This window comes from Danio aesculapii, chromosome 5 (assembly GCF_903798145.1).
Source record: "Danio aesculapii chromosome 5, fDanAes4.1, whole genome shotgun sequence".
Lineage (NCBI taxonomy): Eukaryota > Metazoa > Chordata > Actinopteri > Cypriniformes > Danionidae > Danio > Danio aesculapii.
Window position 1 is genome coordinate 48,835,741 of NC_079439.1, and position 25,318 is coordinate 48,861,058.

The 25,318-nt window shown below is 33.6% G+C and overlaps 2 protein-coding genes across 2 annotated transcripts in view; one reads left to right on the top strand and one right to left on the bottom strand.

Annotated features, from left to right (window-relative positions):
• The window catches only part of adgrv1 (adhesion G protein-coupled receptor V1), a 289,090-nt gene extending 277,712 nt beyond the window's left edge, over nt 1–11,378 (bottom strand). The window contains 1 exon segment of the mRNA XM_056458383.1: nt 11,114–11,378. The gene's annotated coding sequence lies outside the window, so the exon portion shown is untranslated.
• A 2,628-nt stretch (nt 11,379–14,006) lies between these two features.
• lysmd3 (LysM, putative peptidoglycan-binding, domain containing 3) lies at nt 14,007–24,248 on the top strand. Its single transcript, XM_056458384.1, has 3 exons — nt 14,007–14,129; nt 14,935–15,204; nt 22,990–24,248. The coding sequence occupies exons 2-3, from the start codon at nt 14,941–14,943 to the stop codon at nt 23,641–23,643; spliced, it is 918 nt and encodes a 305-aa protein (XP_056314359.1). The 5' UTR covers nt 14,007–14,129; nt 14,935–14,940; the 3' UTR covers nt 23,644–24,248.
• The last annotated feature ends 1,070 nt before the right edge of the window (nt 24,249–25,318 follow it).

Sequence of the window (25,318 nt, forward strand, 5' to 3'; positions counted from 1 at the left end):
GGGTGAACTATCCCTTTAACCACCTTTTTGTCAGGGCAGTTGTGGATTGTATTATATTTTATGCAAATTTGCATAATTCGTACTATTTCATTTCACAAATAACACAGAAAGAGTTAAGGCACGGGCAACTTTTTAAGCCCAGATTGTGACTGATTATACCATCAGACTTTTTGGACTAATCTTACCCCTCCGAAGCATCTCATATGACCACCACAAATCAATCAACATTAAACCTTGGATGTGTCAGATAAAATCTGTTGATTTTAGCCATTTACGCAACAAATGTAACACAATCTGCTGTGTGGACAATTGGGCCGAAATCATCTAGTGATCATTCACCAAGCCAGAAATCTTGGAAAAAAGGTCTACAGAATAGCTTGTGGTATGGATCAATGCCCCATGTATCCGTGTTGAATAAATCACATTTACAAAGAAGCAAGCGATCAAGCCCTGCGGCGAGAACACAGTGTTCATGCGTTAGAGGGCACAGCGTGATTCCAAGCCATGAAACGGTTTTAAGGACCGACTGTGAAGGTCACAGTTCAAGTTCAATATCCCACAGAAGAAAGGATAAAGCCTCTCTTTTGATGCTTAAACTTGTTCTAAAGAACTGCATTGAACAGAGAGAGAATGTATGATTACAAACAAGAATTGTGGAAGAAACACAAAACTTAATAAAAATAATTAATAAAATAATATAATAATAATAATAATATATATATTATATATATATATATATATATTATATATATATATATATAATATATATATATATATATATAGACATCATTTAAATAAATAATTAAAAAAGAAAACAAATTAAAAGGGGGGCTAATAATTCTGACTTCAACTGTATATATTTTGGAAAGAAGGACGAGCATACTATCCTTCACTAATACTTTTTACATTAATATGCATTAATGATATAATAATTAATATTCATATAATTTAATAAATAGTTGTGGGAAATGGATTTGAAATTCTCCGCTTGTCTAGATTTCAATTTAAAGTTATTTAAACTGAGTAAAAATATTTTTGCTTTTGCAAACTACTAATGACGTCTTCTAAATGTAAAATACTATATATTTATAATACAAAATATGTCATTTACAGCATGAAGTGACAATTGGTCAAAATGACAAAACAATACCGTATATACAGTTGAAGTCCTCCTTTGATTTTTTTTTCTTTTTTAAATATTTCCCGAATGATGTTAACAGAGCAAGGAAATTTTCACAGTATGACTGATAATATTTTTTTCTTCTGGAGAAAGCCTTATTTGTTTGATTTCAGCTAGAATAAAAGCAATTCCTAATTAAAAAAAAAAAAAACATTTTAAGGTCAAAAGTATTAGCCCCTTTAAGCTATATTTTTTCGATAGCCTACAAAAACAAACCATCGCTATACAATAAGTTGCCTAATTACCCTAACCTGCCTAGTTAACCTAATAAACCTAGTTAAGCCTTTAAATGTCACTTTAAGCTGTATAAAAATGTCTTGAAAAATATCTCATCAAATATGATTTACTTCCATCATGGCAAAAATAAAATAAATCAGTTATTAGAAACAAGTTATTAAAACTATAATGTTTAGAAATGTGTTGAACAAATCCTCTCTCCGTTAAACAGAAATTGGGGAAAAAAATAAACAGGGGGCTAATTATTCTGACTTCTACTGTATATAACTATATATATATTATATTATATATATATATTATATATAATTATATATATATATATTATATATATATATATATGTAATATATATATATATATATATATATATATAATAATATATATATATATATATATATATATATATATATTATATATATATATATATATTATATAATTTTTTTTTTTAATTGTTTTTTGTTTGCTTGTGTGTTTGTGTGTTTGTTTTGTTTGTTTGTTTTCTCTATTTTTCTTGTTGTTGTTGTTGTTGTTGTTTTACTTTCTTTATTTTCTTCTGAATATGGTTTAGAGAGTAAGGAGTGTTTAATTACCAACCAACATTTCTTTCTTCAATATTGTGAAATTAATGTACTATGTTTTTTCTTTCCCTAACTGGTAATAACTTCCTGATTGAGAATTGCCAATGAGTTAAACTAAAGAATAAAACAAATATTACACACACATACCAAACCAATACCTAATAAATGCAAAAAAAAAAAAAAAAAAAAAAAAAAAAAAAATATATAATATATATATATTATATATATATATATATATATTGAGTGATAATTGCAGGTGCGGGAGATTTGTAATCAGGTGAGGGTTCATGGGTGTGGTGGATGGTGGGGGGGAGCAGTGATTAGGACTGCAGGAACGAGCCGAGGGTGTGACATATATATATATATATATATTATATATATATATATATAGATATATATATATATATATATATATATATATATATATATAATATATATATATATATAATTATTCCAATTGTTATTAAGACAGAGAAAAAAGGGGAAAGAATAAGCCTTTTGTAGACCAGCACAAGAATGTAGTCTGTTCCAAAAAGGTCAAAGCGAAGTGAATAGCATGTAGACCAAAGACAGACTCTTGAGCAAACTCCATGGCACAATTGTGGCAGACCATGACATATAAAGAGACCTCAGGATTGCTGCTGGATTTGAATATTGCTTCAGAAAATCCTGCCATACGTCCAAATTCAGTTCCAGAATCAACAGATACTAAAATACTGAGTGCAATATGTCAGCGTACTGCTGAAGATGCACACAGATTAACATACCGAAAAGGTCAGTGTGTGCTCTTTATACAACGTGACCTGAATCATGATCCAACTCAGCAAAATCAAGACTGCAAAATAACATGAAATCAATATAGTTCACTATAAAAAACACAAACTTGAAAGGTTATATCCTCTAAAAAAGGAAAGAAAAAAAAAGCTTTGACAAAAGAATGCATCAAATACTCCAGCAATAATAATAATTTCTTATTTGCAACGACAAAGAGCTTTGACTCAGATTCTGCATAATGCAGAACAAAACACTTGGTTTGCTGGGATTTAAATCAACAAAAGACAAAAGGCAAAGAAATAGGAGACGATGAATGGTTTCTCACTAAGGAAATCATTAGGCTAAAGATGATTGTTTTTATTAAAACTTTCTCATGAATGACAGTGACGGATGGTTACGAGTCAAACGGTCCACATTTATCAAACTTCCAAGTGAGTTTCGCACAGTTTGCGCATGAACTACCAACTAACTCTGCGAAAACCAGTGACACACTCCCACTGTGTTTTTTTACTGCCTTGGGTCTGGGGTCTTTGTGTGGCATTTACAGAAGTGAATGCAGTTTCTCCACATGCTCGGTGACATGCGTGGGCATTTTGTTTTCGCCGAGGCCCCAGGCTGGTGGGAACCCTGCTAATTCTGTTAAGAAGGTGTGAAATCATCAAATTGATTAAAAGTGATGTAAACCTGACAGAAAATGGTACTATTTCAACTAGTGTTTGTTTCTAAATAGATTTTAAATTGACCTAAGAGGACAGTTTTTTTACAGGAAATTAGCCAGTTTCAAAAGCAAAGACTCCAAATAATGTGAGTTTTTGTCCTGTTTCTAGTTAGTCAAGAAGCATTTTGTAGAAAGGTAAAATATTTTGTTTTGTTTTCAGAAATAAGAAGTCAAAATTATGTAAGTGTTTCCTTAAAAGAAGCTAAATAATCTGCCAATGGGGTAAACCAATTAATCTTGTTTGTGCTTTGAGATAAGAATATTTTGCTTACCCCATTGTCAGATTATTTTGCTTGTTTTAAAGAAAAACTCACTTAATTTAGACATATTATTTCTGAAAAAATATAACTATGCTTCTTGATTTAAGTATTTTTAGATATTTGGACAAGAAACAAGTTAAAAAAATGTCTTTCTTTCTTTCTTTCTTTCTTTCTTTCTTTCTTTCTTCTTTCTTCTTTCTTCTTTCTTTATTTATTTATTTATTTATTTATTTATTTATTTATTTTGTCCAGTGCTCTGATTAATCAATTTAAATCAATGTATGCAAAAGTAAGAAACAAAAACAGTTTAACATATTCAACTTTTAAACTATCAATGCACTAAAATTGATAAATAAATGTATTATTATTAAAAATAATAATAAAAGTATTTTGGGTCTCAAGGTCTTAGGAAACAGTCCATTGATTTGTGTTTATTTCGTGTGCCATCATTTTCAACACCAACCTACTGTAGCAAAACTCTAAATCTTCAAATCTTTAAACAGTCACTACAATACAGCATGTGCTGGTATTTCTTAGCTCCAGCAATATGGATGTGGTGAGATTTTGTCAACAAGATAAAGTATTTAACTAAAGAAATGCTTTTAGAATTGACAAGTTTATGAATGCATTGACACATAAATTGAATTGGGATAACAAATAAATAAATAAATAAATAAATAAATCTCTGAACATGTCAACACAACTGTATAATATTTAAATGTTTGTGTAAAAAAGCAATTGAAGTGTAATGCAATTAAAATGTCACAACAAATGTTTATAAGAATATATTTATATATATATATATATATATATATATATATATATATATATATCATTTAAATTTTATTATTCAAAATGAAGAATTATTGATAATTGAAGATTGTTTGATTTAAAGGGATAGTTCACCCAAAAAAAAAATAAATAAATAAAAATGTAACCATATATCCTCAAGTGGTTTCATACCTATATGAGTTTCATTTTTCTGTTGAACACAAAAAAAATAGAAAAGCTGAAAGAAAGCTGGAAACATGTAACAACTGACGTCCATGGTGGAAAAAACAAATACTATGGAAGTCAATGGTTGCAGGTTTCTAACCTTTTTCAAAATAACCTATTTTGCATTCAACAGACAAAAAGAATCCCAAAGGTGTTTGTGAAGGGTGAATAAATTTGACAGATGACCGAATTTTCAGTTTTGGGTGAGCTAGTATATATAATATATGCATATATATTATATAACATTATCACAATAAAATATAAGACTTAACAGAGTCCTACAAAATTTTTATGGGTTAAAGAAAGGTTTTCAGTCATAAAAACGCTGCAAGTTTCCTCTAATTATTATTTTTTTGTCTAGCAAAAATAATGACTACAACAATACATTTTGAAATGTAATGTAAATGTAATTCAATTTAAAATAAACATTTTATTTAACTAAATAATTAAATAGATAATTTTAAATCTTGTCAGGCATATTTAGATCATTATTCTATGATACGATTACAATTAAGCAAATTACTGCAGACCCAAAATACAAATCTTTCATTTTAAATCAATTTTCTTTGCCTTCTTCAACCACTAGGTTTCCCTAATTTCACAGAAAGATGTTTTGAATCATTTAAATATAATTACATTTAGTATGATAACGTTTTCTTTGATATATTTCAATAATCCATCAGAATAAACATGTTTCATTTTCACATAAATATATCTGTAATGCAGATTGGACGAATTACGATGAGACATTATTTGACTCATATTTTGACATAATATTTTTAAAACCAAACAAAATAAAACATATTTTATAACCCAAAGCATCTTAGAGAGCACTTGCAAGAGTCAAGTACATAACTCAAAGACAGTGATGATAGGGGATCCCTGTAACTTAACACAACATAAATCAACCCAAAGGGCTACTGAGCATTTCAAGTTAGCCAAATGGCAATTAGATATAAACACAGGTTACTACTTTTAGACATTTTACTAATTCTATGTATGTATGTCACCCTAGAAGTACAGAAATAAGTCAGAGCAACATGTTTACAATAAAACATGGTCTTAGACATATCTGTTGGAAATATGGAAGAGACGACTTCAGCTGTTAATGAAAAAAAACTGCGCTGCTGAAGTACAAAGGGGAATCGCAGGAGGAGAGAACCACTGGGGATATAATTAAAGAGGACATATTATGACACTTTTCATAAGATAGAAAATAAACGTTCTGATGTGTCCCAGAATGTGTCTGAAATTTCAGCTCAAAATATCTCCACAGATCATTTTTTACAGCTTGTCAAATGTCCCACTATTTGGGTGTGAACAATAACAGATCATTTTCGTGTGTGTCCCTTTAACCAATTTAAGCCCACCAGCAACCAGAGTTGGGAAGGGTACTATTAAAAAAGTATTTCACTACATTACAATTATACAAAATACAGTACATTCTTTATAAAGTTATGTGTTATACACTGTAAAAAATAAATCCGTAAAATTTACGGTAAAAAAAACGGCAGCTGTGGTTGCCAGTATTTTACTGTTAAAAATACGGTACAAACCGTAAAAGTAATTACTCATTTTACAGTAAACTACTGTATTTCATTAATTTATAGAGGTAATATGTCTGTATTTTGAATTACCAACATCTACACATCTTTTGTTACACAGTTAGACACGTTAGCACAGCCGTAAGGAGGTGGTGATGAGAAAGTTACTTTAGAAAGACACTAATTTGCTGTTTTATTCCACAGAACTCCATATAAAAATCTGAAACTTTTTTGCACAGGCCTATCTGAAGGGTTATGCTGCCAACTGATGATAGTTTGAAAAGACTGATGAAAAGTTTGACCTCTTGCCAACAGGGAAAACACTTGCACTCAAAAAATGTCATTATAATGGAAGTCAATGGGGCAAAAACAGCCCCGAACATAACATAAGGGTAGTCAGTTTGAACAATACACAAGAGTTAAATAACTGTTTTCAACTGCTGGGGACATCATTAGTGCCCAGAGTGTTCTGCTAACCTCTGAACAAGTTGATCAGTTAGACAGAGAAATAATAATCTAGTTAGAATGCGTGATTTTGCCTTAAAAATAAACCACAGTTATTAAAGCATGTTAGTAAACCATGTATAAATCCAAGAATAAATTCCTTCTTTATTGTAAACATTAAAATATGTTGGGCAAATTATGATAAGTGTTCTAAGTACGCGGAAAACTAATCTAAAAAAACTATAAATTGCTGGTTCGACAGTTTTTTAACAAAATTAAGATGCAGCTGCTATAAATGATTTAAAGATGGGATCTTTTTAGTCACATATGCTCTCTGCACATCAGCATTTTCAAGCTTGCTTGACAGCTGTGAATTTAGTGTAAACTGATGCAATTTAATAAAAGATAAGTGTTGTTAGCTTATAACTTTGATACATCGCTTAAAAATATCATGATATATCAATAATGATAACTCGATATATCATAAAATCGCAGATATCAATATCAAAAGTAAAATATCGTGATAAAATCGTATCATGAGTTAACCTATGATTCCCACCCCTAGTGCTGGAGTTAAGCTAGAACTTGCTTAACAAAATGCGCATGAAAATTCATCGATTAATTATCCAAGCTTAATTTTCATGATACGTCCTCTTTAGGGCAACGTTGGCATTTGATGAAAAACACACCTAAAGTATGTTTCTCTGCCACAGCATAACTCGCGATTCTGACTTGTGTAGTACGTCAGCTGTAGGGTCTCTCTAGTTTTCATGTTTCTTCTTTTGTCTTAAGTCCACCTGTCTCTTCACGCTGGACTTTGTGTGGTCCCTTTCCTTGTGACATCAATCACCGAGGGCTCCATCTGCGAGCAGCGCCTTCGCACATCTCAATGGATTTAGTGTTTATGTTACATCCTCTCTGTTTTCTCAACATGCGAGGCTCTATTTAGGGGGAGGTACAAAAACAGGGGCGACCACTGCAAATCTAACACCCAGCCGTGAATCACATGCGCTGAATGATGCCCGACTGAAGCTGCGTAAGGGGGGGGGGGGTGCAAAAAGATCATTCAATCCATTGAATCCACAGTGCATCTATTCAGTAGATAAAGGGTGCCCCTAATGAATTAAACACAAAACAGTGTAAAACAGACTACCAGAGATGCCAGTTGATGCAATAAAATAGAAGAAAGACTGGATAAAACCATGTTGAATGTGTTTAGTTTACAACAAGTGCAGGGCTGATGTTGCGTCATTGTAAAAAATGCTGGGTTCCACACAATCAATTTGTGTTTAGACTATATAAGACGATAACCATTTTCAAGATATACTAAAGTTTGGAAAAGTCAAGGTTTTAAAAACACCAAAATGTTCTGCTATACTGTTCCTATAGTATATGAAATTTATTTTATTCCAAATATGCCATTTTAAATTGTAAAGAAATCTGTGTTTTTGAAACAAATGAAGATAGCAGAAGTCAATGATTCATTGAATTATTTAGCCTGACATGTTTACTGTTCTAAAATATTCTATATGTTTCTCAAAGTACAATATATTGTGTTCAAAGGGAAAAGGGTTTCTGTTGTTACCCATACATTTAATAAGAACATATTTTAGAGCAGTAATCACAATACCATCAAACCGTGAGTCCATGATATTTTTATCATTTTTATCATAGGTTATCAAATCTTCAGAATCTTATCCCGGCCCATGCCTAGCTGGGATAACATGAAGGAATTAAGTTAACTCATAAGTCATAATCCATTATGTGGATTAAACATAAAACAACTGAGGTGTAAAAAAAAAAAAACAAGAATTGTGTTTATGCAGCAGACGTCATTGTTTGAATGGTGGCTATAGCCAGTGTAAGATGGTAACATATATGTAATCATGTAATTTAGTCCAGTGATGAGTATTTATGCATGACTTATGCAAAGATTACAATTATATCAGATTAGATTTTTTTTATTGATTGCATATTATTTTTACGAGGCAACAGCATTAAATCCATTCAAGATGTATAGTTGTGTTCATGAATTTTAATTATTTATTTTTTTTAAAGATAATTCAACTAGAAATAAATACATTCAAGGTATATAGACTCAGCTTGTTGGAAATGACAAAAAACACAATCAAATGGCAAAAGCTTTACCTAAAGGTAAACAAAAAGTTAAATGATAGTTATAATAAATGTATACAAAGTTCAAATAAACTGGAATTCAAATAAATTAACAACTAAAAAGACTTAATAAAACTTTACAAACCAAAAAGCAACAATATTTCTTTAATAAAAAGCTAAAAGAAAACAAACAAAACAACTGCACTAAAAATATTATATAATCAATTAGTCCTGACATAAGTTTTAGGTCATTGTAACATATTAAACAAAGTGAATTATGTTCTAACTTAATTTAAAAGTTACGCAAACTGTTTTAAGTAAGTTTAACATAATATAAGTTCAATGGACTCATAAACTTAATTTGATTCAGCTTAAAAATGTAAGGCAACTGGGATTTTTTTAGGTGTACATTTAATCTGTGATAACACTGGGCTCATTTACATAATGATTGACAGATTGACTAAATACCTGATTGATTGATTGATTGATTGATTGATTGATTGATTGATTGATTGATTGATTGATTGATTGATTGATTGATTGATTGATTGATTGATTGATTGATTGATTATTTTACAAAATACGGTTAAATATGTTTGAACACAACCACTGATTTATTTATTTATTTATTTATTTATTTATTTATTTATTTATTTTTCAAAGGATGAGTTTGCACATATTTACCACCTCTGTGTTGAAACAACCCAGCATCCAGTGTTAAATAATCAAAAAGTGTCATAAATCATAAATAATCAAAAAGAACCGGACTGTCTAACAGACCTAAACGTGGCGTGCTATTGTAAAGACAGGCCTGTAGCCAGGAGGGGTTCAGGTGGTTCAAAAGACCTACCCCCCTACTGACAAAGTCCAGAATTTGTCCCCTATATGAGCTCCTTTGTCCCATTTTTGACAGTATGCCATCATAAATTGAGAAAATAACCGATAGAAGGAGGTTTTAAGACTAATTGAATTTTTATTTATGCAAATGGACAAATTCTGACTGAGGAAATTAGCTAAACAGTTTGTTATTTGCCTATAGGCTTCAGTTTTAATTTTAAAACAAGTTTTAACAGATTCCTAATTGATTTTTTTTTATTATGGATGATGATAAATTAGTATTCAAAAAAATAAGTATTTTCTCATAATTGTTAGTCAAAAATGTTTATTTAAAATTGTAATCTCATTACATTATTTATAAACCTGTAATAACTTAATGCACATTAGTAAATAAACACACATTTTTGTAAACATAAAATAGTATGGTAAGCACTAAGCAAAAAAAATGTAAGAAATATTTTTGTTGCATCAAAAAGTGTGGTAATGTTAACCACTCAACAAGCAAATCTGGAAAAAAAATTAGTGCTTAAAATGTCATAAAAATGCAGTCTTTGAACCTCATAATTTAATAGAAAATTAGACAAATAACTGCAAAATGTTCCATTTTTTAAGAGAAAAGAACCACCCATTTTAATAGGCTGGCTACGATCCTGAAAGATAACGTTACTGACTACAATTTTCAGTCAGATCAAGCCTAATCAGGACATTAGTAAGATTTCAGAAGTAATCAACCAACACTGGATGACTAACGCGTGCTGAGTGTAAACTGCATTCATAGGGACCCTAAAGTGAGAAGGCAGCCTCACATCACTTAAACTGATGCTGCGTGAAGATAAGTGAGATGAGCGGTTGGATTTTGGGTGACAGGGGGCTTCGCGAGCCCCTGTGTGTGGGGAGGAGCCCCGCCGACTGTTGTTTTATCTCAATGGGAGCGGGAGGAGAGACACAAAGCGCGCTGAAGACCCTCACAGTAACCATGGAAGCGCACGGGAATGAATGGCCTCTCCTCCGCTAACCATATGAACTGATTTAACATTAACATGTTCATAAACTCTCTGTTTATAGTCAAGGAAGAAAGAAAGGCATAAGAACAAATGCGCTATGACTGCATTTAGACGCACGTGAGTGTTCGCTAGAGTTTAAAGAGGAGTCCGTTATAAAGCCAGGGTAAACATTGTGAAACAACCAAGCGAGCATTTTAAACTACAATCTCCTGTTGATTAATATTTATTCACACTGTGATATGGATAATTAGTTTATTAAATATCCATACAAGAAAGAAAAGTAATATGCTATCACAAATAAAATAGCAAACGTAGCGCGCCGCTTGAACTGACCGTTACTACGCATTTTAAGCGCTCGTGACACACCGATCGGTCCATTTCTCTAAAATGCTGCACAAAACAAGCAACATGATACTAAAGTTACTCACCTAACACTTTGTTGCAACACTCCAAGGCAAACAACAAAAGGTCCGGGGGAAATGCAAGCGGTCAGCGCTGTGTCCGTCAATGGGATGATAAATACATCGTGACAATCGCGCTGCGCTCACAGTGTTCCTGCAAGAAGTTGTTGCTTTTGAATTGCTCGTTCAGTTTGGCAGAGGTTGTGTTTTCTTCCAGGACGCCGCGTGGATTCTGCAGTCCATGCGAGGTGAGTGTGGATGCGCGTGAAGCTCGACATGCGCTGCCATGCAGTCCGTCATAAGCGCTTGTCCCGTCTGAACTAGTGGACTTGGGGAGAGCCTTGTCTTGTCTGAGCAGGGATGTGCTAATCTCATTAACCTCCGCGCTTGACAGATCGAGGGAACAGCTCCACCAAGCGATCTGTCTTCTTCAGGCTGCTGGAGGAGAATGGAGAATGACGTTTCTGAAATCAACATGTGGCGCTGATTATGATATAGACGCTTGATAAAAAAATAAATAAATAAATAAATAAACAAACTAAATAAATAAATAAATAAAAATAGTGAACCTATCATTTAATTTCTTATACAACTAATAGGTTACTTTTAGTTGGAAATTATCATATTCATGTAAAGAAATTGGCTAAAGCTACAGTTGAAGTCAGAATTACCCCCCCTGAATTATAGCCCCCGTTTTTTTTATTATAATTTTATTTTATTTTTATTTTATTATGTTTAACAGAGAAATTTTTAAGCATAATAGTTTTTAATCATCTCTAATAACTGAATTATTTTATCTTTGCCATGATGAAAGTATAAATAATATTGTTCTAGATATTTTTCAAGACACTTCTATACAGCTTAAAGTGACATTGAAAGGCTTAACTAGGTTAATTATGTTAACTAGGCAGGTTAGGGTAATTAGGCCAGTTATTGTATAACGATGATTTGTTCTGTAGACTATCAAAAAAATAATGGTTACATTTTACAATAAGGTTCATTAGTTAATATTAATTAATGCATTTACTAACATGAACAAACAATGATCAATACATTTACCGTATTTGTTCATGTTAACGTTAGTTAATCAAAATACAGTTGTTCATTCTTAGTTCATGTTAACTCACGGTGCATTAACTAATGTTAACAAGCATGGACTTGGATGTTAATAATGCATTAGTAAATGTTCAATTGTGATTAATAAAAGCTGTACAAGTGCTGTGCATGATTAGTTCATGTTAGTAAAGGCATTAACTAAGGAACCTTATTGTAAAGTGTTATCAAAATAATAGCTTGAAGGGGCTAATATTGACCATAAAATGTTTTTTTTAATTAGAAACTGCTTTTATTCTAGCCGAAATAAAACAAATAAGACTTTCTCCAAAGGAAAAAATATTATCAGACATACTGTGAAAATGTCCTTGCTCTGTTAAACATCGTTATGTTTTTATACTGTACCTTATATCCTCTTTCTCTCTTTTTTAATATTCAAAATATTGTGTGAGGTGTATGTTTGTAGTGATTTTTTTTTTTACATTAAAATACGTAAGTACGTAAGCAAGCATAAGTAAAAAAATAAATAAAAGATTTATATGTCCATATGATTAGGCCCTTGACTGCGCTTTACTTTCACATGCCATTTTAAATAAATAGTTTTAAAATATATTTTAACAATTACAGGAGACACTTACATCTGTGTGGGTTTTGAATAAATGATTTAGTATTTATTTCTTTTTAGTATTTATTATATTATATTATATTATATTATATTATATTATATTATATTATATTATATTATATTATATTATATTATATTATATTATATTATATTATATTATATTATTTATTTTATTTTGATGGAAACAACTCTATTTAACAGTGCAGCCCTACAATACTCATTTAAGTGTTAAAACTAAAGCCTGATTTGCTGCTATCCTACAATCCACTACCCAGTACTCAAGTGGATAATGGTCATTATTTTACACATATTTTCATTATTCTCACAAAAATTATTAGAAACGTAGACATTGCATGCATTTGTGTCTAATTGTGCTAATGCAGACGCCATTATGCATCACTCACACAAACAAATATTTAAACTGGAACATGTTAAATACAACAGTGCTGCAACCTTCTGCCCATTCTGTGATTCCTTTTCAATTGTGGTTTTGTGTTTTGTTCTCATGCTTGGAAATGATCTCCCAAACTAATTTTATTTTTTACATTTTTATTTTTATTTAAAGGGTTGTGCCATTTTTAAATAGATTTAATTTATATTATATTAGCATATTTCGTTATCTGTTGACACAACATAACACTTTTGAAATACTTGTAATTTAGTATTTTTCAAAAAGTATTACGTTTTGTAACTTTTAAAGTGTATTCGGTTGAATCTATTTTTAAATAGTCTATATTTTTGGTGTAATTTAAGCTGTACATTTGTCATTGGATCAATGCACTCAAACATACAGGCTATAAAAAACATGTTTATTATCATTAAAGCTGTAATGTCTATTTAATTGAATAAAATAGTTAAGCTTTAACTTAATTTACTTTATTATTTTCATAAATTGTACAATTTAATGATTATAATTCCTAAATATGAAAATTTGAATGTTAAAAGTGTACAAAAGATATTTGTTTTTCCCACTATGGAAGTCAATTGTTACAGGTTTTCAGCTTTCTTCAAAATATCTTCTTTTGTGCTCAACAGAAGTAGTATGGAGCAAGTGAAGGGAGAGAAAATGACGACGAAATATAAATTTGGGGTGAATAATCCCTTTAAGGTTACGTGCATCCTCATATAAATTTGTCCTCGTATAGAATTATACATGAAAAGGATAAAAATGAAAAATTATAATAAAGCTGTTACTGATGACATCAGCGAGATAAGGAGAGATGTCGATGATGTCAGCGCGTGCTCTGTGTTGACGTGGCGTCTCGATCTCCAGTAATCTCGCATCAGAAGCAATGAGGCACACAGAGGAAACAGGAGAATGGCCTAATCACTAAAGACAAGGCGACCACTACGCTCGTTTCTCAGGTAAATCGTGGCATGTTGATCAACCGAGAGCTAAAAAGCGCAGCTGGTTTGTTTTCAGGAATCGAGCGTGTCTACGTGTCTCCGGTTGTTGACAAAGTTTGGTTAGCATCAGTGTCACATTTTTTCCTAGTGAGAGTGACAATATATTACATATTATTCAATTACAAAATGAGACGTGTTTGCTTAAATTGCTGTATTGTTCTGTTGTTTAATGAACTAGTTCGCTTCTTTGCGATATCTTGCCTGTATTGCGTAATGTTGGCTAGATTTCCATGCTAACTCAGCTACTTAGCTAATATACATGTTAAAGTTACATTTTTGAGCGAAATTAAACCCATGAACGTAACAGGTTAGGGTTTGTTTCTTGTAAACGTTATTTAAACACGTTTTTTGGCAGATTTCTTGGTTTGATTCGGTAATGTAAAACTGTCTCGTCTTGTAATGTTTACATGCTAATACATGCTAGTTAACGTTAGCGCTACCTGCATCCTCCAGGCCACGTAAGAAATACGGTCCACATGGGACATTAGATAGTATCTGTGCACTTTCGGCAAAAATTAACCAGAAATACTCCCTAAAATGGCTTGTGTCAACATGAGCCAAGGCTGAATTTAGACTTATCAGCAGTTTCAGCTGTTGAGTAGGCTTCTAGCCATTCATCCATATCAAATTTTTCCACACCTCAGCTGGGTTCATACTAAGAAGATTCCATTGACCTCAGAACTGTGACAAAACCAGTATATTTTGTGAAGCACACCTATGACCAGCAATACCTTCTTTCATCAGGCTTTTGTTCTTTTGACAGTGAAAAATGACTGGAAGGAGCCAGCACAATGGTTTCCAGTTTGCAACGGCAGTGCAGCCAGCCACAGGTGCTTACATGTCCGTTTTTGGAAGCAACTCCGAGACTGAATACTCAGAGGAGGATGGAGAGGCGTTTGAACTGCGTTCCAGAGGAAGAGAACGACATCACAGGAGCACATCTAGAGATCGCAAGGATGACATTGTGTACTTGATAAGGGAGATTAAGGAGGGAGACACGCTTATCAGCATTTCTCTGCAATACTTCTGTACTGTAAGTAAAGGATACCATGTTGTACACTTTGCTTTGGTTTACTATGTTTATGTTTTGGTGATTGGCAGTGTTGTGCAAGTTACTTCCAAACTGTAATACATTACAGATTACTTATTACTGTGATTTAAAAGTAATCCCTTACCTTACAATATTACTGTCTCAAAATTGTAATATGTTACATTACTCTTATATTACTTTTTAGTTACTTTCACCAAAACAACTACAGAATTAGAACTTAACGTTCTAAAATGACTAAATGTACTGCAGAGCATTTTACATCCAGTAGAAAGCGATATGATGTAGCAGAATGACGGTGACCTATCCAGGCTACTAACAATATAGTATATATTTGGCAATGTGAAGGCTCAAGACAATGCAAGAAAGGATAAGAGCCAGAATCACAAATGATCAAAGTTTGTTGAAAGTATGGTAAAGGTAAAGTGATTATCTGGCAATATCTGTGAATAGCTTGGCTATTTTCAAATTAGACACAACAGGCCTATATGTAAACTCCAATGCCATGACGAGATGCATTTTTTTCTTAATCTTGCCATTATTCTATTCACTTTAAATTCAGGTTCACAACACAAAACTGTCATGCACAAAGTGAGCATGATAAACATTGCTTTCTCAATTTAATGCTCGTGCACCGATTTCCTCTGTGGACAAAACTGCTTGTGAGCTCTCAAATATACGCTGCTCGTGTGCAAATTTTCTCATGCTCTCTTTAAAATATGCACTGCTCACGCACAAAATTTCTTGTGCGCTCACAGTACACTACTCGCTCAGTGAGATTATATGCAGACTCACAATTTGTGTCTTGTGTTCCCTCTTCCTTTCATGCTTTTTGATATAATTTATATTTGTACACTATTTATTAACAATAACCAAAATACTAAAATAGACTTACATATAAAATTTTTAATCTAATCCACTATAACCTTTTTTGTTGTTTGTTATATGATGAAATATTTCCAATTTCAAACACTTAAGACACTGAGAAAAGAAGTTGAATGCAAAGAATAAATTTTTTAAAAAAACATTTATTAAACATCCAAAAGGTGCACCATACTAATCAAATAAAACAACATTTAAACAAAAATATAACGAATGCAAGCAGAAATGTAACCGATAAAAATAGGGGAAAACTTGATGAGGTATTATAGCCTACTGAACTATTCACTCCTCAAATAAATCTCACTATCAATCCCATTTTATCATGACAACTAAAATAAATTGAACACGTCTCTGTTGTCTTCCACATTGCTGATGAGATTGTGGAGGACATTTTCCCTGTCATGTACAGTGTTTTGAACAGTTCTACAGTACAGTACTTCAATTAATCAGTTGTGCTAATACTAGTTTCTATAACACAAGCGTAATATAAACAAATTACCCAGTGCTGTAGTTTTTTTTTTTTTACAACATAGGGTATACTATACTACAATTCACCACACTTTACTGTAGTAAAACTACACTTTGTATTTCATTTTATCAGTTCACTATTCTTAATACTACAGTATGCTGAAGCATTCATTAACAAATTGTAAATAATACTAGCCTAAAACATAGGCAAGATATCTAACACTCAAAAACACAAGTATTTATTATAGAATTTATCATAACCTTTTAGTGTTTCGTGTTTTGCTAATAAATACTGTAGCAATATATAAACCATATGAACATTCTTGGGATAACCAATTGAACAGGAGGATCTCCGGAGAGCAAAAGCACGAAAAGAAGAGGACACATGAGGCACAAATTGTGAGTCTGCATCATCTGACGGAGCCAGAGCAGATCATTCGCACGTGAGCAGCCGTGTTTTGAGTGCATGCAACTGCGAAAAAAAAAATTGCGGTCGAGTTGTCCACGAACAGAGAATTACATGAATGCGCTCTTGTAAAACTGCGCTTACGACTGTTGTCAGTGAAATAACGCCATATGCACATACGTCCATCGCGCGAATGTACTGTCTTCTGCTCATCTATTTTGCCGCTCTTCCGCTGCACGTCAGGGACCTTACTGTGAACCGGGCTGAGCCAATAGCCTCGGCTCAGAGGCTGAAATCATTCCGCGTTCAAAGTAAAAAAGTTCCAATAGCCAGAGGGATATTATAATGACTGACTGTTGCTGTTTACACCTCTCACTTAGTTTTCATTACAGATTTGTATTATTGGTTGCACTACCTTATTATTTAAAAGGGTTTATTTCAGTTCTTTTGAGTGGAAGTTCCCCAAACTGGAAGTGCAACCATCATTTCAAATGATGTTATAACATGCGGGAAAAGGTGGATAGGTTTCATTTGTACTTAAATTTTTTTTTTAATTCTGGGTATTGAAAATATCATGAATAGACCTTCTGACATTTCCCCTTCTGGGATTTTAATAGGCCTGTACGATATTGGAAAAATCTGACTTAGCAATGTTTTTTTTTTTCGATTCATATTGCATAACTGTCAACCCTCCTGTTTTTCCCAGGATTCTCCCATATTTTACAGTTCTATTCCACCTTCATGCCGTAAAGGTATTTCCAATCTTTCTATGAAGGGTGGCAATAAGCATCAAATAGCTGATCCTGCCTGTGCGCAACCCATACCGCCAAACCACCAGGGGACGCACCTTGCTCTTATATGTGAATCTGTTCTGTGCTTTCATTTTATTGAGGCATGAAAACACTTTGAAAGAAATATAAAAATGGTGCAATTCTCTCCCTTTACATTGCAGGTGCAGTCATCCCTCCTATGCAATCCTCAAAACAGTCAGTTCATGTAGTGGTGCATGACTGTCAGCTGACGCACTCCATAGTGATACATAGACGCTGTTTCCCAAACTGATTCTGTACATGCTAGATGAAAGTCTGGGTTTTGGGTGTGTGTTCGAACAGACATACACGCATACAGTTGAAGTCAGAATTATTAGCCCCCCTTTGAATTTTTTTTCTATTTTTAAATATTTCCCAAATGATGTTTAACAGAGCAAGGACATTTTCATAGGATGTCTGATAATATTTTTCTTTCTTTTGGAGAAAGTCTTATTTGTTTTATTTTGGCTAGAATAAAAGCAGTTTTTTTTTATTTTTTTAAAAGCCATTTTAAGGTCAAAATTATTATCCCCTTTAAGCTATGTATTTTTTCAATAGTCTACAGAACAAACCATTGTTATACAATAACTTGCCTAATTACCCTATCCTGCCTAGTTAACCTAATTAACCTAGTTAAGCCTTTAAATGTCACTTTAAGCTGTATAGAAGTGTCTTGAGAAATATCTAGTCAAATATTATTTACTGTCATCATAGCAAAGATAAAATAAATCAGTTATTAGAAATGAACTCCGAAAGGAGGATAAGTCAAAACTCCAAGTATGCTAACCCTGAAATGAGGCACCCATTTCAGAATAGGTGGCATGTCAAACCTGAGAAAGGGAGATATGTTAAGCTTTTTTTCTTTCGAGTTTTCCTAATGTCAGGGCGAACATTTTCTGTTTTTACTTAACCTCCTTTCTAAAACAGGCTCCAGGTTAAGTGATTTCACAATGTTTGATTTAAAATGTCTCTTAACTGAAGGTTTAAAAAAATGTTTGTGATTAACTCTGGATAGTTTGCAGTGCACCTAAAATTGAAATTGCAGTATACAGCCAATTACACAACAGTTTACATTTTAATATACTTTTACAAGTCAAAAGTAAATAGTGTTGATGCAGCAAAAGTTTGAGAAGGCGACTTAAAGCAAATACCAACTGGTTTTATCAGTCAACTGATGAATACATTCACAGATATTTCAAGTCTGTTAAAAAAGATTTTAAAAATCTTATATTAATTTTAATTTAAGGCAATATTAATTGACAATTCAAAGTAAATTAATTTACATTTAGTCATTTAGCAGACGCTTTTATCCAAAGTGACTTACAAATGAGGACAAGGAAGCAATTTACACAACTATAAGAGCAACCGTGAATAAGTGCTGTAGGCAAATTTCAGGTGTGTAAAGTCTAAGAAGCAAAGCATTAGTAATGTAATTTTTTTTTTTTGAGAGAGTACAGTTAGTGGTATAGCCAGAGAGGGAGTTGCAGATTAGGAAGGAAAGTGGAGACTAAATAGTTGAGTTTTTAGTTGTTTCTTGAAGACAGCAAGTGACTCCGCCTTTCTGATGCAGTTAGGGAGTTCATTCCACCAACTGGGTAGATTGAATGCGAGAGTTCGGGAAAGTGATTTTTTTCCCTCTTAGGGATAGAACCACAAGGCGACGTTCATTCACAGAACGCAAGTTTCTGGAGGGCACATTAATCTGCAGAAGTGAGAGCAGATAAGAAGGAGCAAAGCTAGAGGTCACTTTGTAAGCAAACATCAGAGCTTTGAATTTGATGCGAGCAGCAACTGGCAGCCAGTGCAAATGTGTGAGTAGCGGAGTGACATGTGCTCTTTTCGGTTCATCAAAGACCACTTGTGCTGCTGCGTTCTGAAGCAGCTGAAGAGGTTTGATAGAGTTAGCTGGAATACCCGGCTAGTAGAGTTGCAATAATCCAGTTTGGAGAGAACAAGAGCTTGAATAATAAGTTGAGCTTCAGATAGGAAGGGTCGGACCTTTCTGATGTTATAGAGTGCAAATCTGCAAGATCGAGCAGTTCTAGAAATGTGGTCAGAGAGGTTTAGTTGGTCATCAATCGTTACTCCAAGGCTTTTTACCATTTTGGATGCAGTAATGGTTGCCCCATCCATCTGGATTGAAAAGTTATGGTGTAGAGTCGGGTTGGCAGAAACTTCAAGCATTTCCGTTTTCGCGAGGTTAAGCTGAAGATGATGATCTTTCATCCAGTGTGAAATGTCTGACAGGCAGGCTGAGATGCGAGCTGGAACCAAGGGATCATCAGGGTGAAAAGAGAGGTATAGCTGGGTATCATCAACATAGCAGTGGTAGGAAAATTCATGTTTCTGGATGACTGTTCCTAAAGATGTTGTGTAGATGGAGAAGAGAAGTGGCCCAAGAACAGAGCCCTGAGGTACCCCAGTACCCATTATACTAAATTAATATTAAGTATAAAGTATAAATAATTGCAATTCATTCAATATAAGTACAATATTAGTAACGGATTAACTTTTGACTTCTGCTTAGAAAGAAAGGCTTTAATTTGGAGGGGGAAAAGGACTGGGAGTGGCTTTGTTTGTTGTATCAGATGTATAATATCATATATTATAGATATAAGTTTTCTTACAGCTGATTGGTCCAAGTAAGGTTTACTCTAACCAAGTCCCAGAATAAAATCAGCTCCGGAGCATGTTAGCCGTGTAGTGCAAGTTACCAAGGTGACAAAAAGCCCCTATAAATTTTCAAACCGGTGGGACCAGATTTGTACCCCCTATAGAATCAATGACTCCAGGATGACACAAGACGGTACTCCCACATGTTCTTTTTGCAAAAGCACGTTTATCTATGAAGAAAGTTTTTAAATTGTGCCAGCTGTAATTCTGTGTGGAATTCTTTCTATGAAGTTAATCATTTATTTTGAAGAGATTTTTCAAAATCTCCAACCAAATACAGTTTAATTATAGCAAAAAATTAATTGTTAAAGCTTTCTATAATCTAACTGCAGTATACATTTTAACACCATGCCAGCTTCTAGGCTAATTTCATGGTGAGAAGCACAACCATAGACCATCATTTTAGACTCCCGGTCCATATCCACAATAAAAAATGATACACAATACAATCATATTTATACCATATACAATTTATTCCAATGTTTTCCATACCAGGAGCAGTGGAATTAGTACAATATATAGTTTAAGCATCGATAATGTGCGCATCCAGAATAGTCATACCTCAGATTCTGCAATGTTGAGTTTAGATTATAGCTCACGAGAAGCCACACTTGCATCAATTGTACAGTCAATGCAAAGTTTAAGCATACATTTGATCATTTGCATGTGTTTCTAAGGCCTGTGACTGAGCATTTCAAGAAAGTTTAAAGCAGCGGTCACCAAACTTGTTCCTGGAGGGCCGGTGTCCTGCAGATTTTAGCTCCAACCCTAATCAAAGACACCTGGACAAGCTAATCAAGGTCTTACTAGGTATACTTGAAACATCCAGGCAGGTGTGTTGAGGCAAGCTGGAGCTAAACCCTGCAGGGACACCAGCCCTCCAGGACCGAGATTGGTGACCCCTGGTTTAAAGCATTCAAACACAATAAATCATGATGTCTGATACTTTAAGAAAGATGTATGTATACTAATATACATTTGTATGTGTATATACAATAAATTAGAACACAGTGTTATTTTACATCTATCTATCTATCTATCTATCTATCTATCTATCTATCTATCTATCTATCTATCTATCTATCTATCTATCTATCTATCTATCTATCTATCTATCTATCTATCTATCTATCTATCTATCTATCTATCTATAAACTGTTTTTATCTATCTATCTATCTATCTATCTATCTATCTATCTATCTATCTATCTATCTATCTATCTATCTATCTATCTATCTATCTATCTAATTATTTTTTTTACTGTGAAGCCCTATTAGGAATCACTTAACCATTATTTTATAATGTATATTAAATTTCCTAAACACAGCATGAACTGCAAATTTAAACATTTTACTTTTCACTAGTGTGTCCAGTCATATTGTGGTGATAAAGACAATAAGTCTCTTTTTTTTCCTGGCGTTAAAATAGGATCCAAATCTCTCATTTTGAGGCCCACCATAATGTGACGTAGGAGTGTGGTTTGTAACGACATTGTGTGTAACTCATCATTGCAGAAAGGCTTGAATTAACTCCACAACAAATACAGCAAATAATCTTTGGTTAAGTTCTTACTGTAGTATTTCTCACAAACGTTACGTGAGATCTGCTTGCTTCCTTGTCTGTCACTGTGCTGTTTATCTGACGCAGCCAGGGCGGAGATTGAGCACACTCTGACAGGCACATGGGAACGGTGGGCGTATTGCATATCCAATATTCTGAAAGGTATAATAAATAATCTGATGCGTGTTTTGAGCGGAAATTTTACAGACACATTCTGGAGACACAAAATACTTATCTTAAATGTTGAAAAAAGGGTAAAGCAGGTGCCCTTTAACAGAACTGTTCTGCTTTTAATCACTGCTTATGAATTGAACTCACTCGAGGAGATATTCAGCAAAGTTTCACCATGAATTTATTTATTTTTTGTCATGTATAAACGCTAAACTTTAAAAATCAAATTTATATATTGATTTTGTTAGTGGTTTTTAAATTGTATATTTCAATTATTTAATGTTTTTGCCATGAAAAAAGACGTTGTTGCTGACATTGCATTAAATAAAATATATGAAGATCTATAACTTCATTAACACATTACTGCATGCAACTTGTTTATTCATGTGTGCATATATTAGTGGTGTAACGGATCACAAATCTCACGATTAAAATCACATTGGTTTTTTTTTGGTCACGGATTGGACCATTTTTTCCCATCATCCAAAAAGGGGAGACGACAAATGTAATTTGCTTTCCATTTATTTAAAAAAAAAAACTTTACTGCAAGAAACTTTTGATTTTAACGAACAAAACTTAGAACCTGTAATTATATAAAAAAAATTAAGAAATAATCAGCTGAATATTAATGAAAAGTAAAATATTCAGTACTGTTACTACTACTTTTGCTGATAACGCTGTATAAAAGTGTATATTTAGTATAAAATGTGTATTTAGTCTCATTTTCAATAATTTAGTTATTCACTCAAATCAGTTTGAAAAAAAAAGTTTCTGACGTTATTATTTTTTTTTAATCTCAGGTTGCAGACATAAAGCGGGCCAACAACCTTCTGACAGAGCAAGACTTCTTTGCGCTGCGCTCTCTAAGAATCCCTGTGAGAAAATTCAGCTCCTTCACAGAAACCCACAACACAGCTCCCCACAAGAGCAGCTCACCCAGTGGCACTTGCAGAATCACAGAGACGCCAGTTTCTGGAGCTTCCTTGGACTCTTCGTCCTCTTCCTCATCTGCGGACAGCGTGGAGGGCTTCCTGCAAGAAAAGGACAAAGACATTCAACAACTCGTCAAGTCTTCTGCCCCGACCAGGAACAGCCTGAGTGAGGTGGTATCCTCTCTGGAGCAGCCTCTTTTGGGGGACGCCGAGCGCAGACCAGCCATTAAGAAAGACCCGTACTATGGGGCCGACTGGGGGATGAGATGGTGGACGGCAGTGGCCATCATGTTGGTCGTGGGCATTGTTACGCCAGTTTTTTACCTGTTATACTATGAAGTTTTGATGAAAGCAGATGTTAGCCACCACACTACCATAGACTCTATCAGGCCTGGACCAACACAGCCAGCCATCGCTGAGCCTCTCGTTTTACCACGGGCCAACGCTGCTCCTCACCAAGACTCTCACCTACATCCTGTTATTGAACAGCAGCATCATGTGAAGCTCCAAGAGGAAACATAAAGCTGCATTTGTAAAACAAATATAGAAAGATTAAGCAGAATATTTTAAATTGAACTCAAATGGATAAGGGGATCAAGTAATTCCAGTCCTATCGGCATTTTTTCCTGGATGCATTTTGCACAGTTGGATGCTGGTTTTGCTGTGGGTGTCACTCACGAGCCAGTGTTTAGCTCTGTACCTCGATTAAGCTCATAGTTTGCCTCAACGGCAAGCGGATGATATTTTCTGTAAACACATTTGCTGCCATTGTTTGTCAGGGAAATAAACTGTAATTTATTTTAGGAAATGTAGAATCCAGATTCAGTATTTCGACTGACGGTGATAAAGTTGCTGGTTTTAAATGTTAAACTTTACTTGTGAAAGAAAAACAAGCAAACACCAAGGAACCATAATGGCTTCCTGGTTTTCTTCATGGTAGAGCACAGGGATGATCTGTGAAATGTGTGCTCTGTTCATTTTAAGTAGGAGAGAGATGTAAACATTTCTATGAAACGTGGAGTGTGGTGATTTGATTTTTGAAAAAAAACAAAAACAAAGTACGTGCCTTCACCCTGTAGACTGTAGAGGCAGGTTGAAAATAAAGAAACTATATTTTAGTATCTGAATCTCTTAATCATTTCTTGTGTTTTGAATAATATTGTGGTTATTTTATATCTGGTGGCGCAGTGGGTAGCGCTGTCACTTCAAGAAGGTTGCTGGTTCGCGCCCCGGCTGCGTCAGTTGGCATTTCTGTGAGGAGTTTGCATGTTCTCCACAAGTTCGCAGGGGTTTCCTCCATGTGCTCTGGTTTCCCCCCCATGTCCAAACACATGCGCTATAGGTGAATTTAAGCTAAAATTGTCCAGTGTATGTGTTGGTTATCCAGGTTGGGGGTTAAGGGTTGGGAGACTCGGATTCCAGGAGAAAGTTCAATTTACTCAGCAGAAGCTTACGCAATAAATATGGCATTAGATCGAATGGAAAGGACAAAGCATCGTAACTTTTTAATTTGCACAGATTCCAAATCCTGTCTTCAAGCTCTTGAAACTTCTAAGGATGATCACCCCATAATGTCCATGATTTTAAAGAAAATGACAGCACTAGAAAACCAGAAGATCAACATTATCTTCTGTTGGATTCCAGGTCATATGGGACTTCGTGGAAATGAACTGGCAGATGAAGCTGCAAAAAAGGATATCTCCTTTAATGTGACCGAATGTTTAATTCCTCCTGATGATTTGAAACCCACCATCAATTTATACATAAACGAAACATGGCAAAGAGAATGGGACAACTGCATCAACAACAAATTATATGAAATTAACCTGAAAATAAGTGAAAGACATTTAGCAAATTATAATTTCGAAACCAGGCATGATCAGACGGTCTATACCAGATGTCGAATTGGACATTCTAGGTTGACACATTCATATTTATTAAATAATGAAGAATCACCTAAATGTAATAACTGCCAGACTGCTCTCACCATCAAACATATTTTGTTGGAATGTAGAAGTTTAAATTCCGTTAGACAGGATTTTTATAAGGAGAGTACTTTGATGGACATTTTTAAAAACGTACCACCAGGAAGAGTTTTACATTTTTTATCAAAAATAGAACTGAAAAACTATATTTAACTTTGAATACATTTTTTGTAAATTTTATCTATTTATATTTTATATATTTGTCTAAGTAA

Excerpts from the sequence above, each read along its gene's own strand:
- lysmd3 (XM_056458384.1), top strand. The coding sequence starts at position 14,941 with ATGACTGGAAGGAGCCAGCACAATGGTTTCCAGTTTGCAACGGCAGTG. Across the intron at positions 15,205-22,989 it reads CTCTGCAATACTTCTGTACT|GTTGCAGACATAAAGCGGGC; the intron begins GTAAGTAAAGGA and ends TTTTAATCTCAG.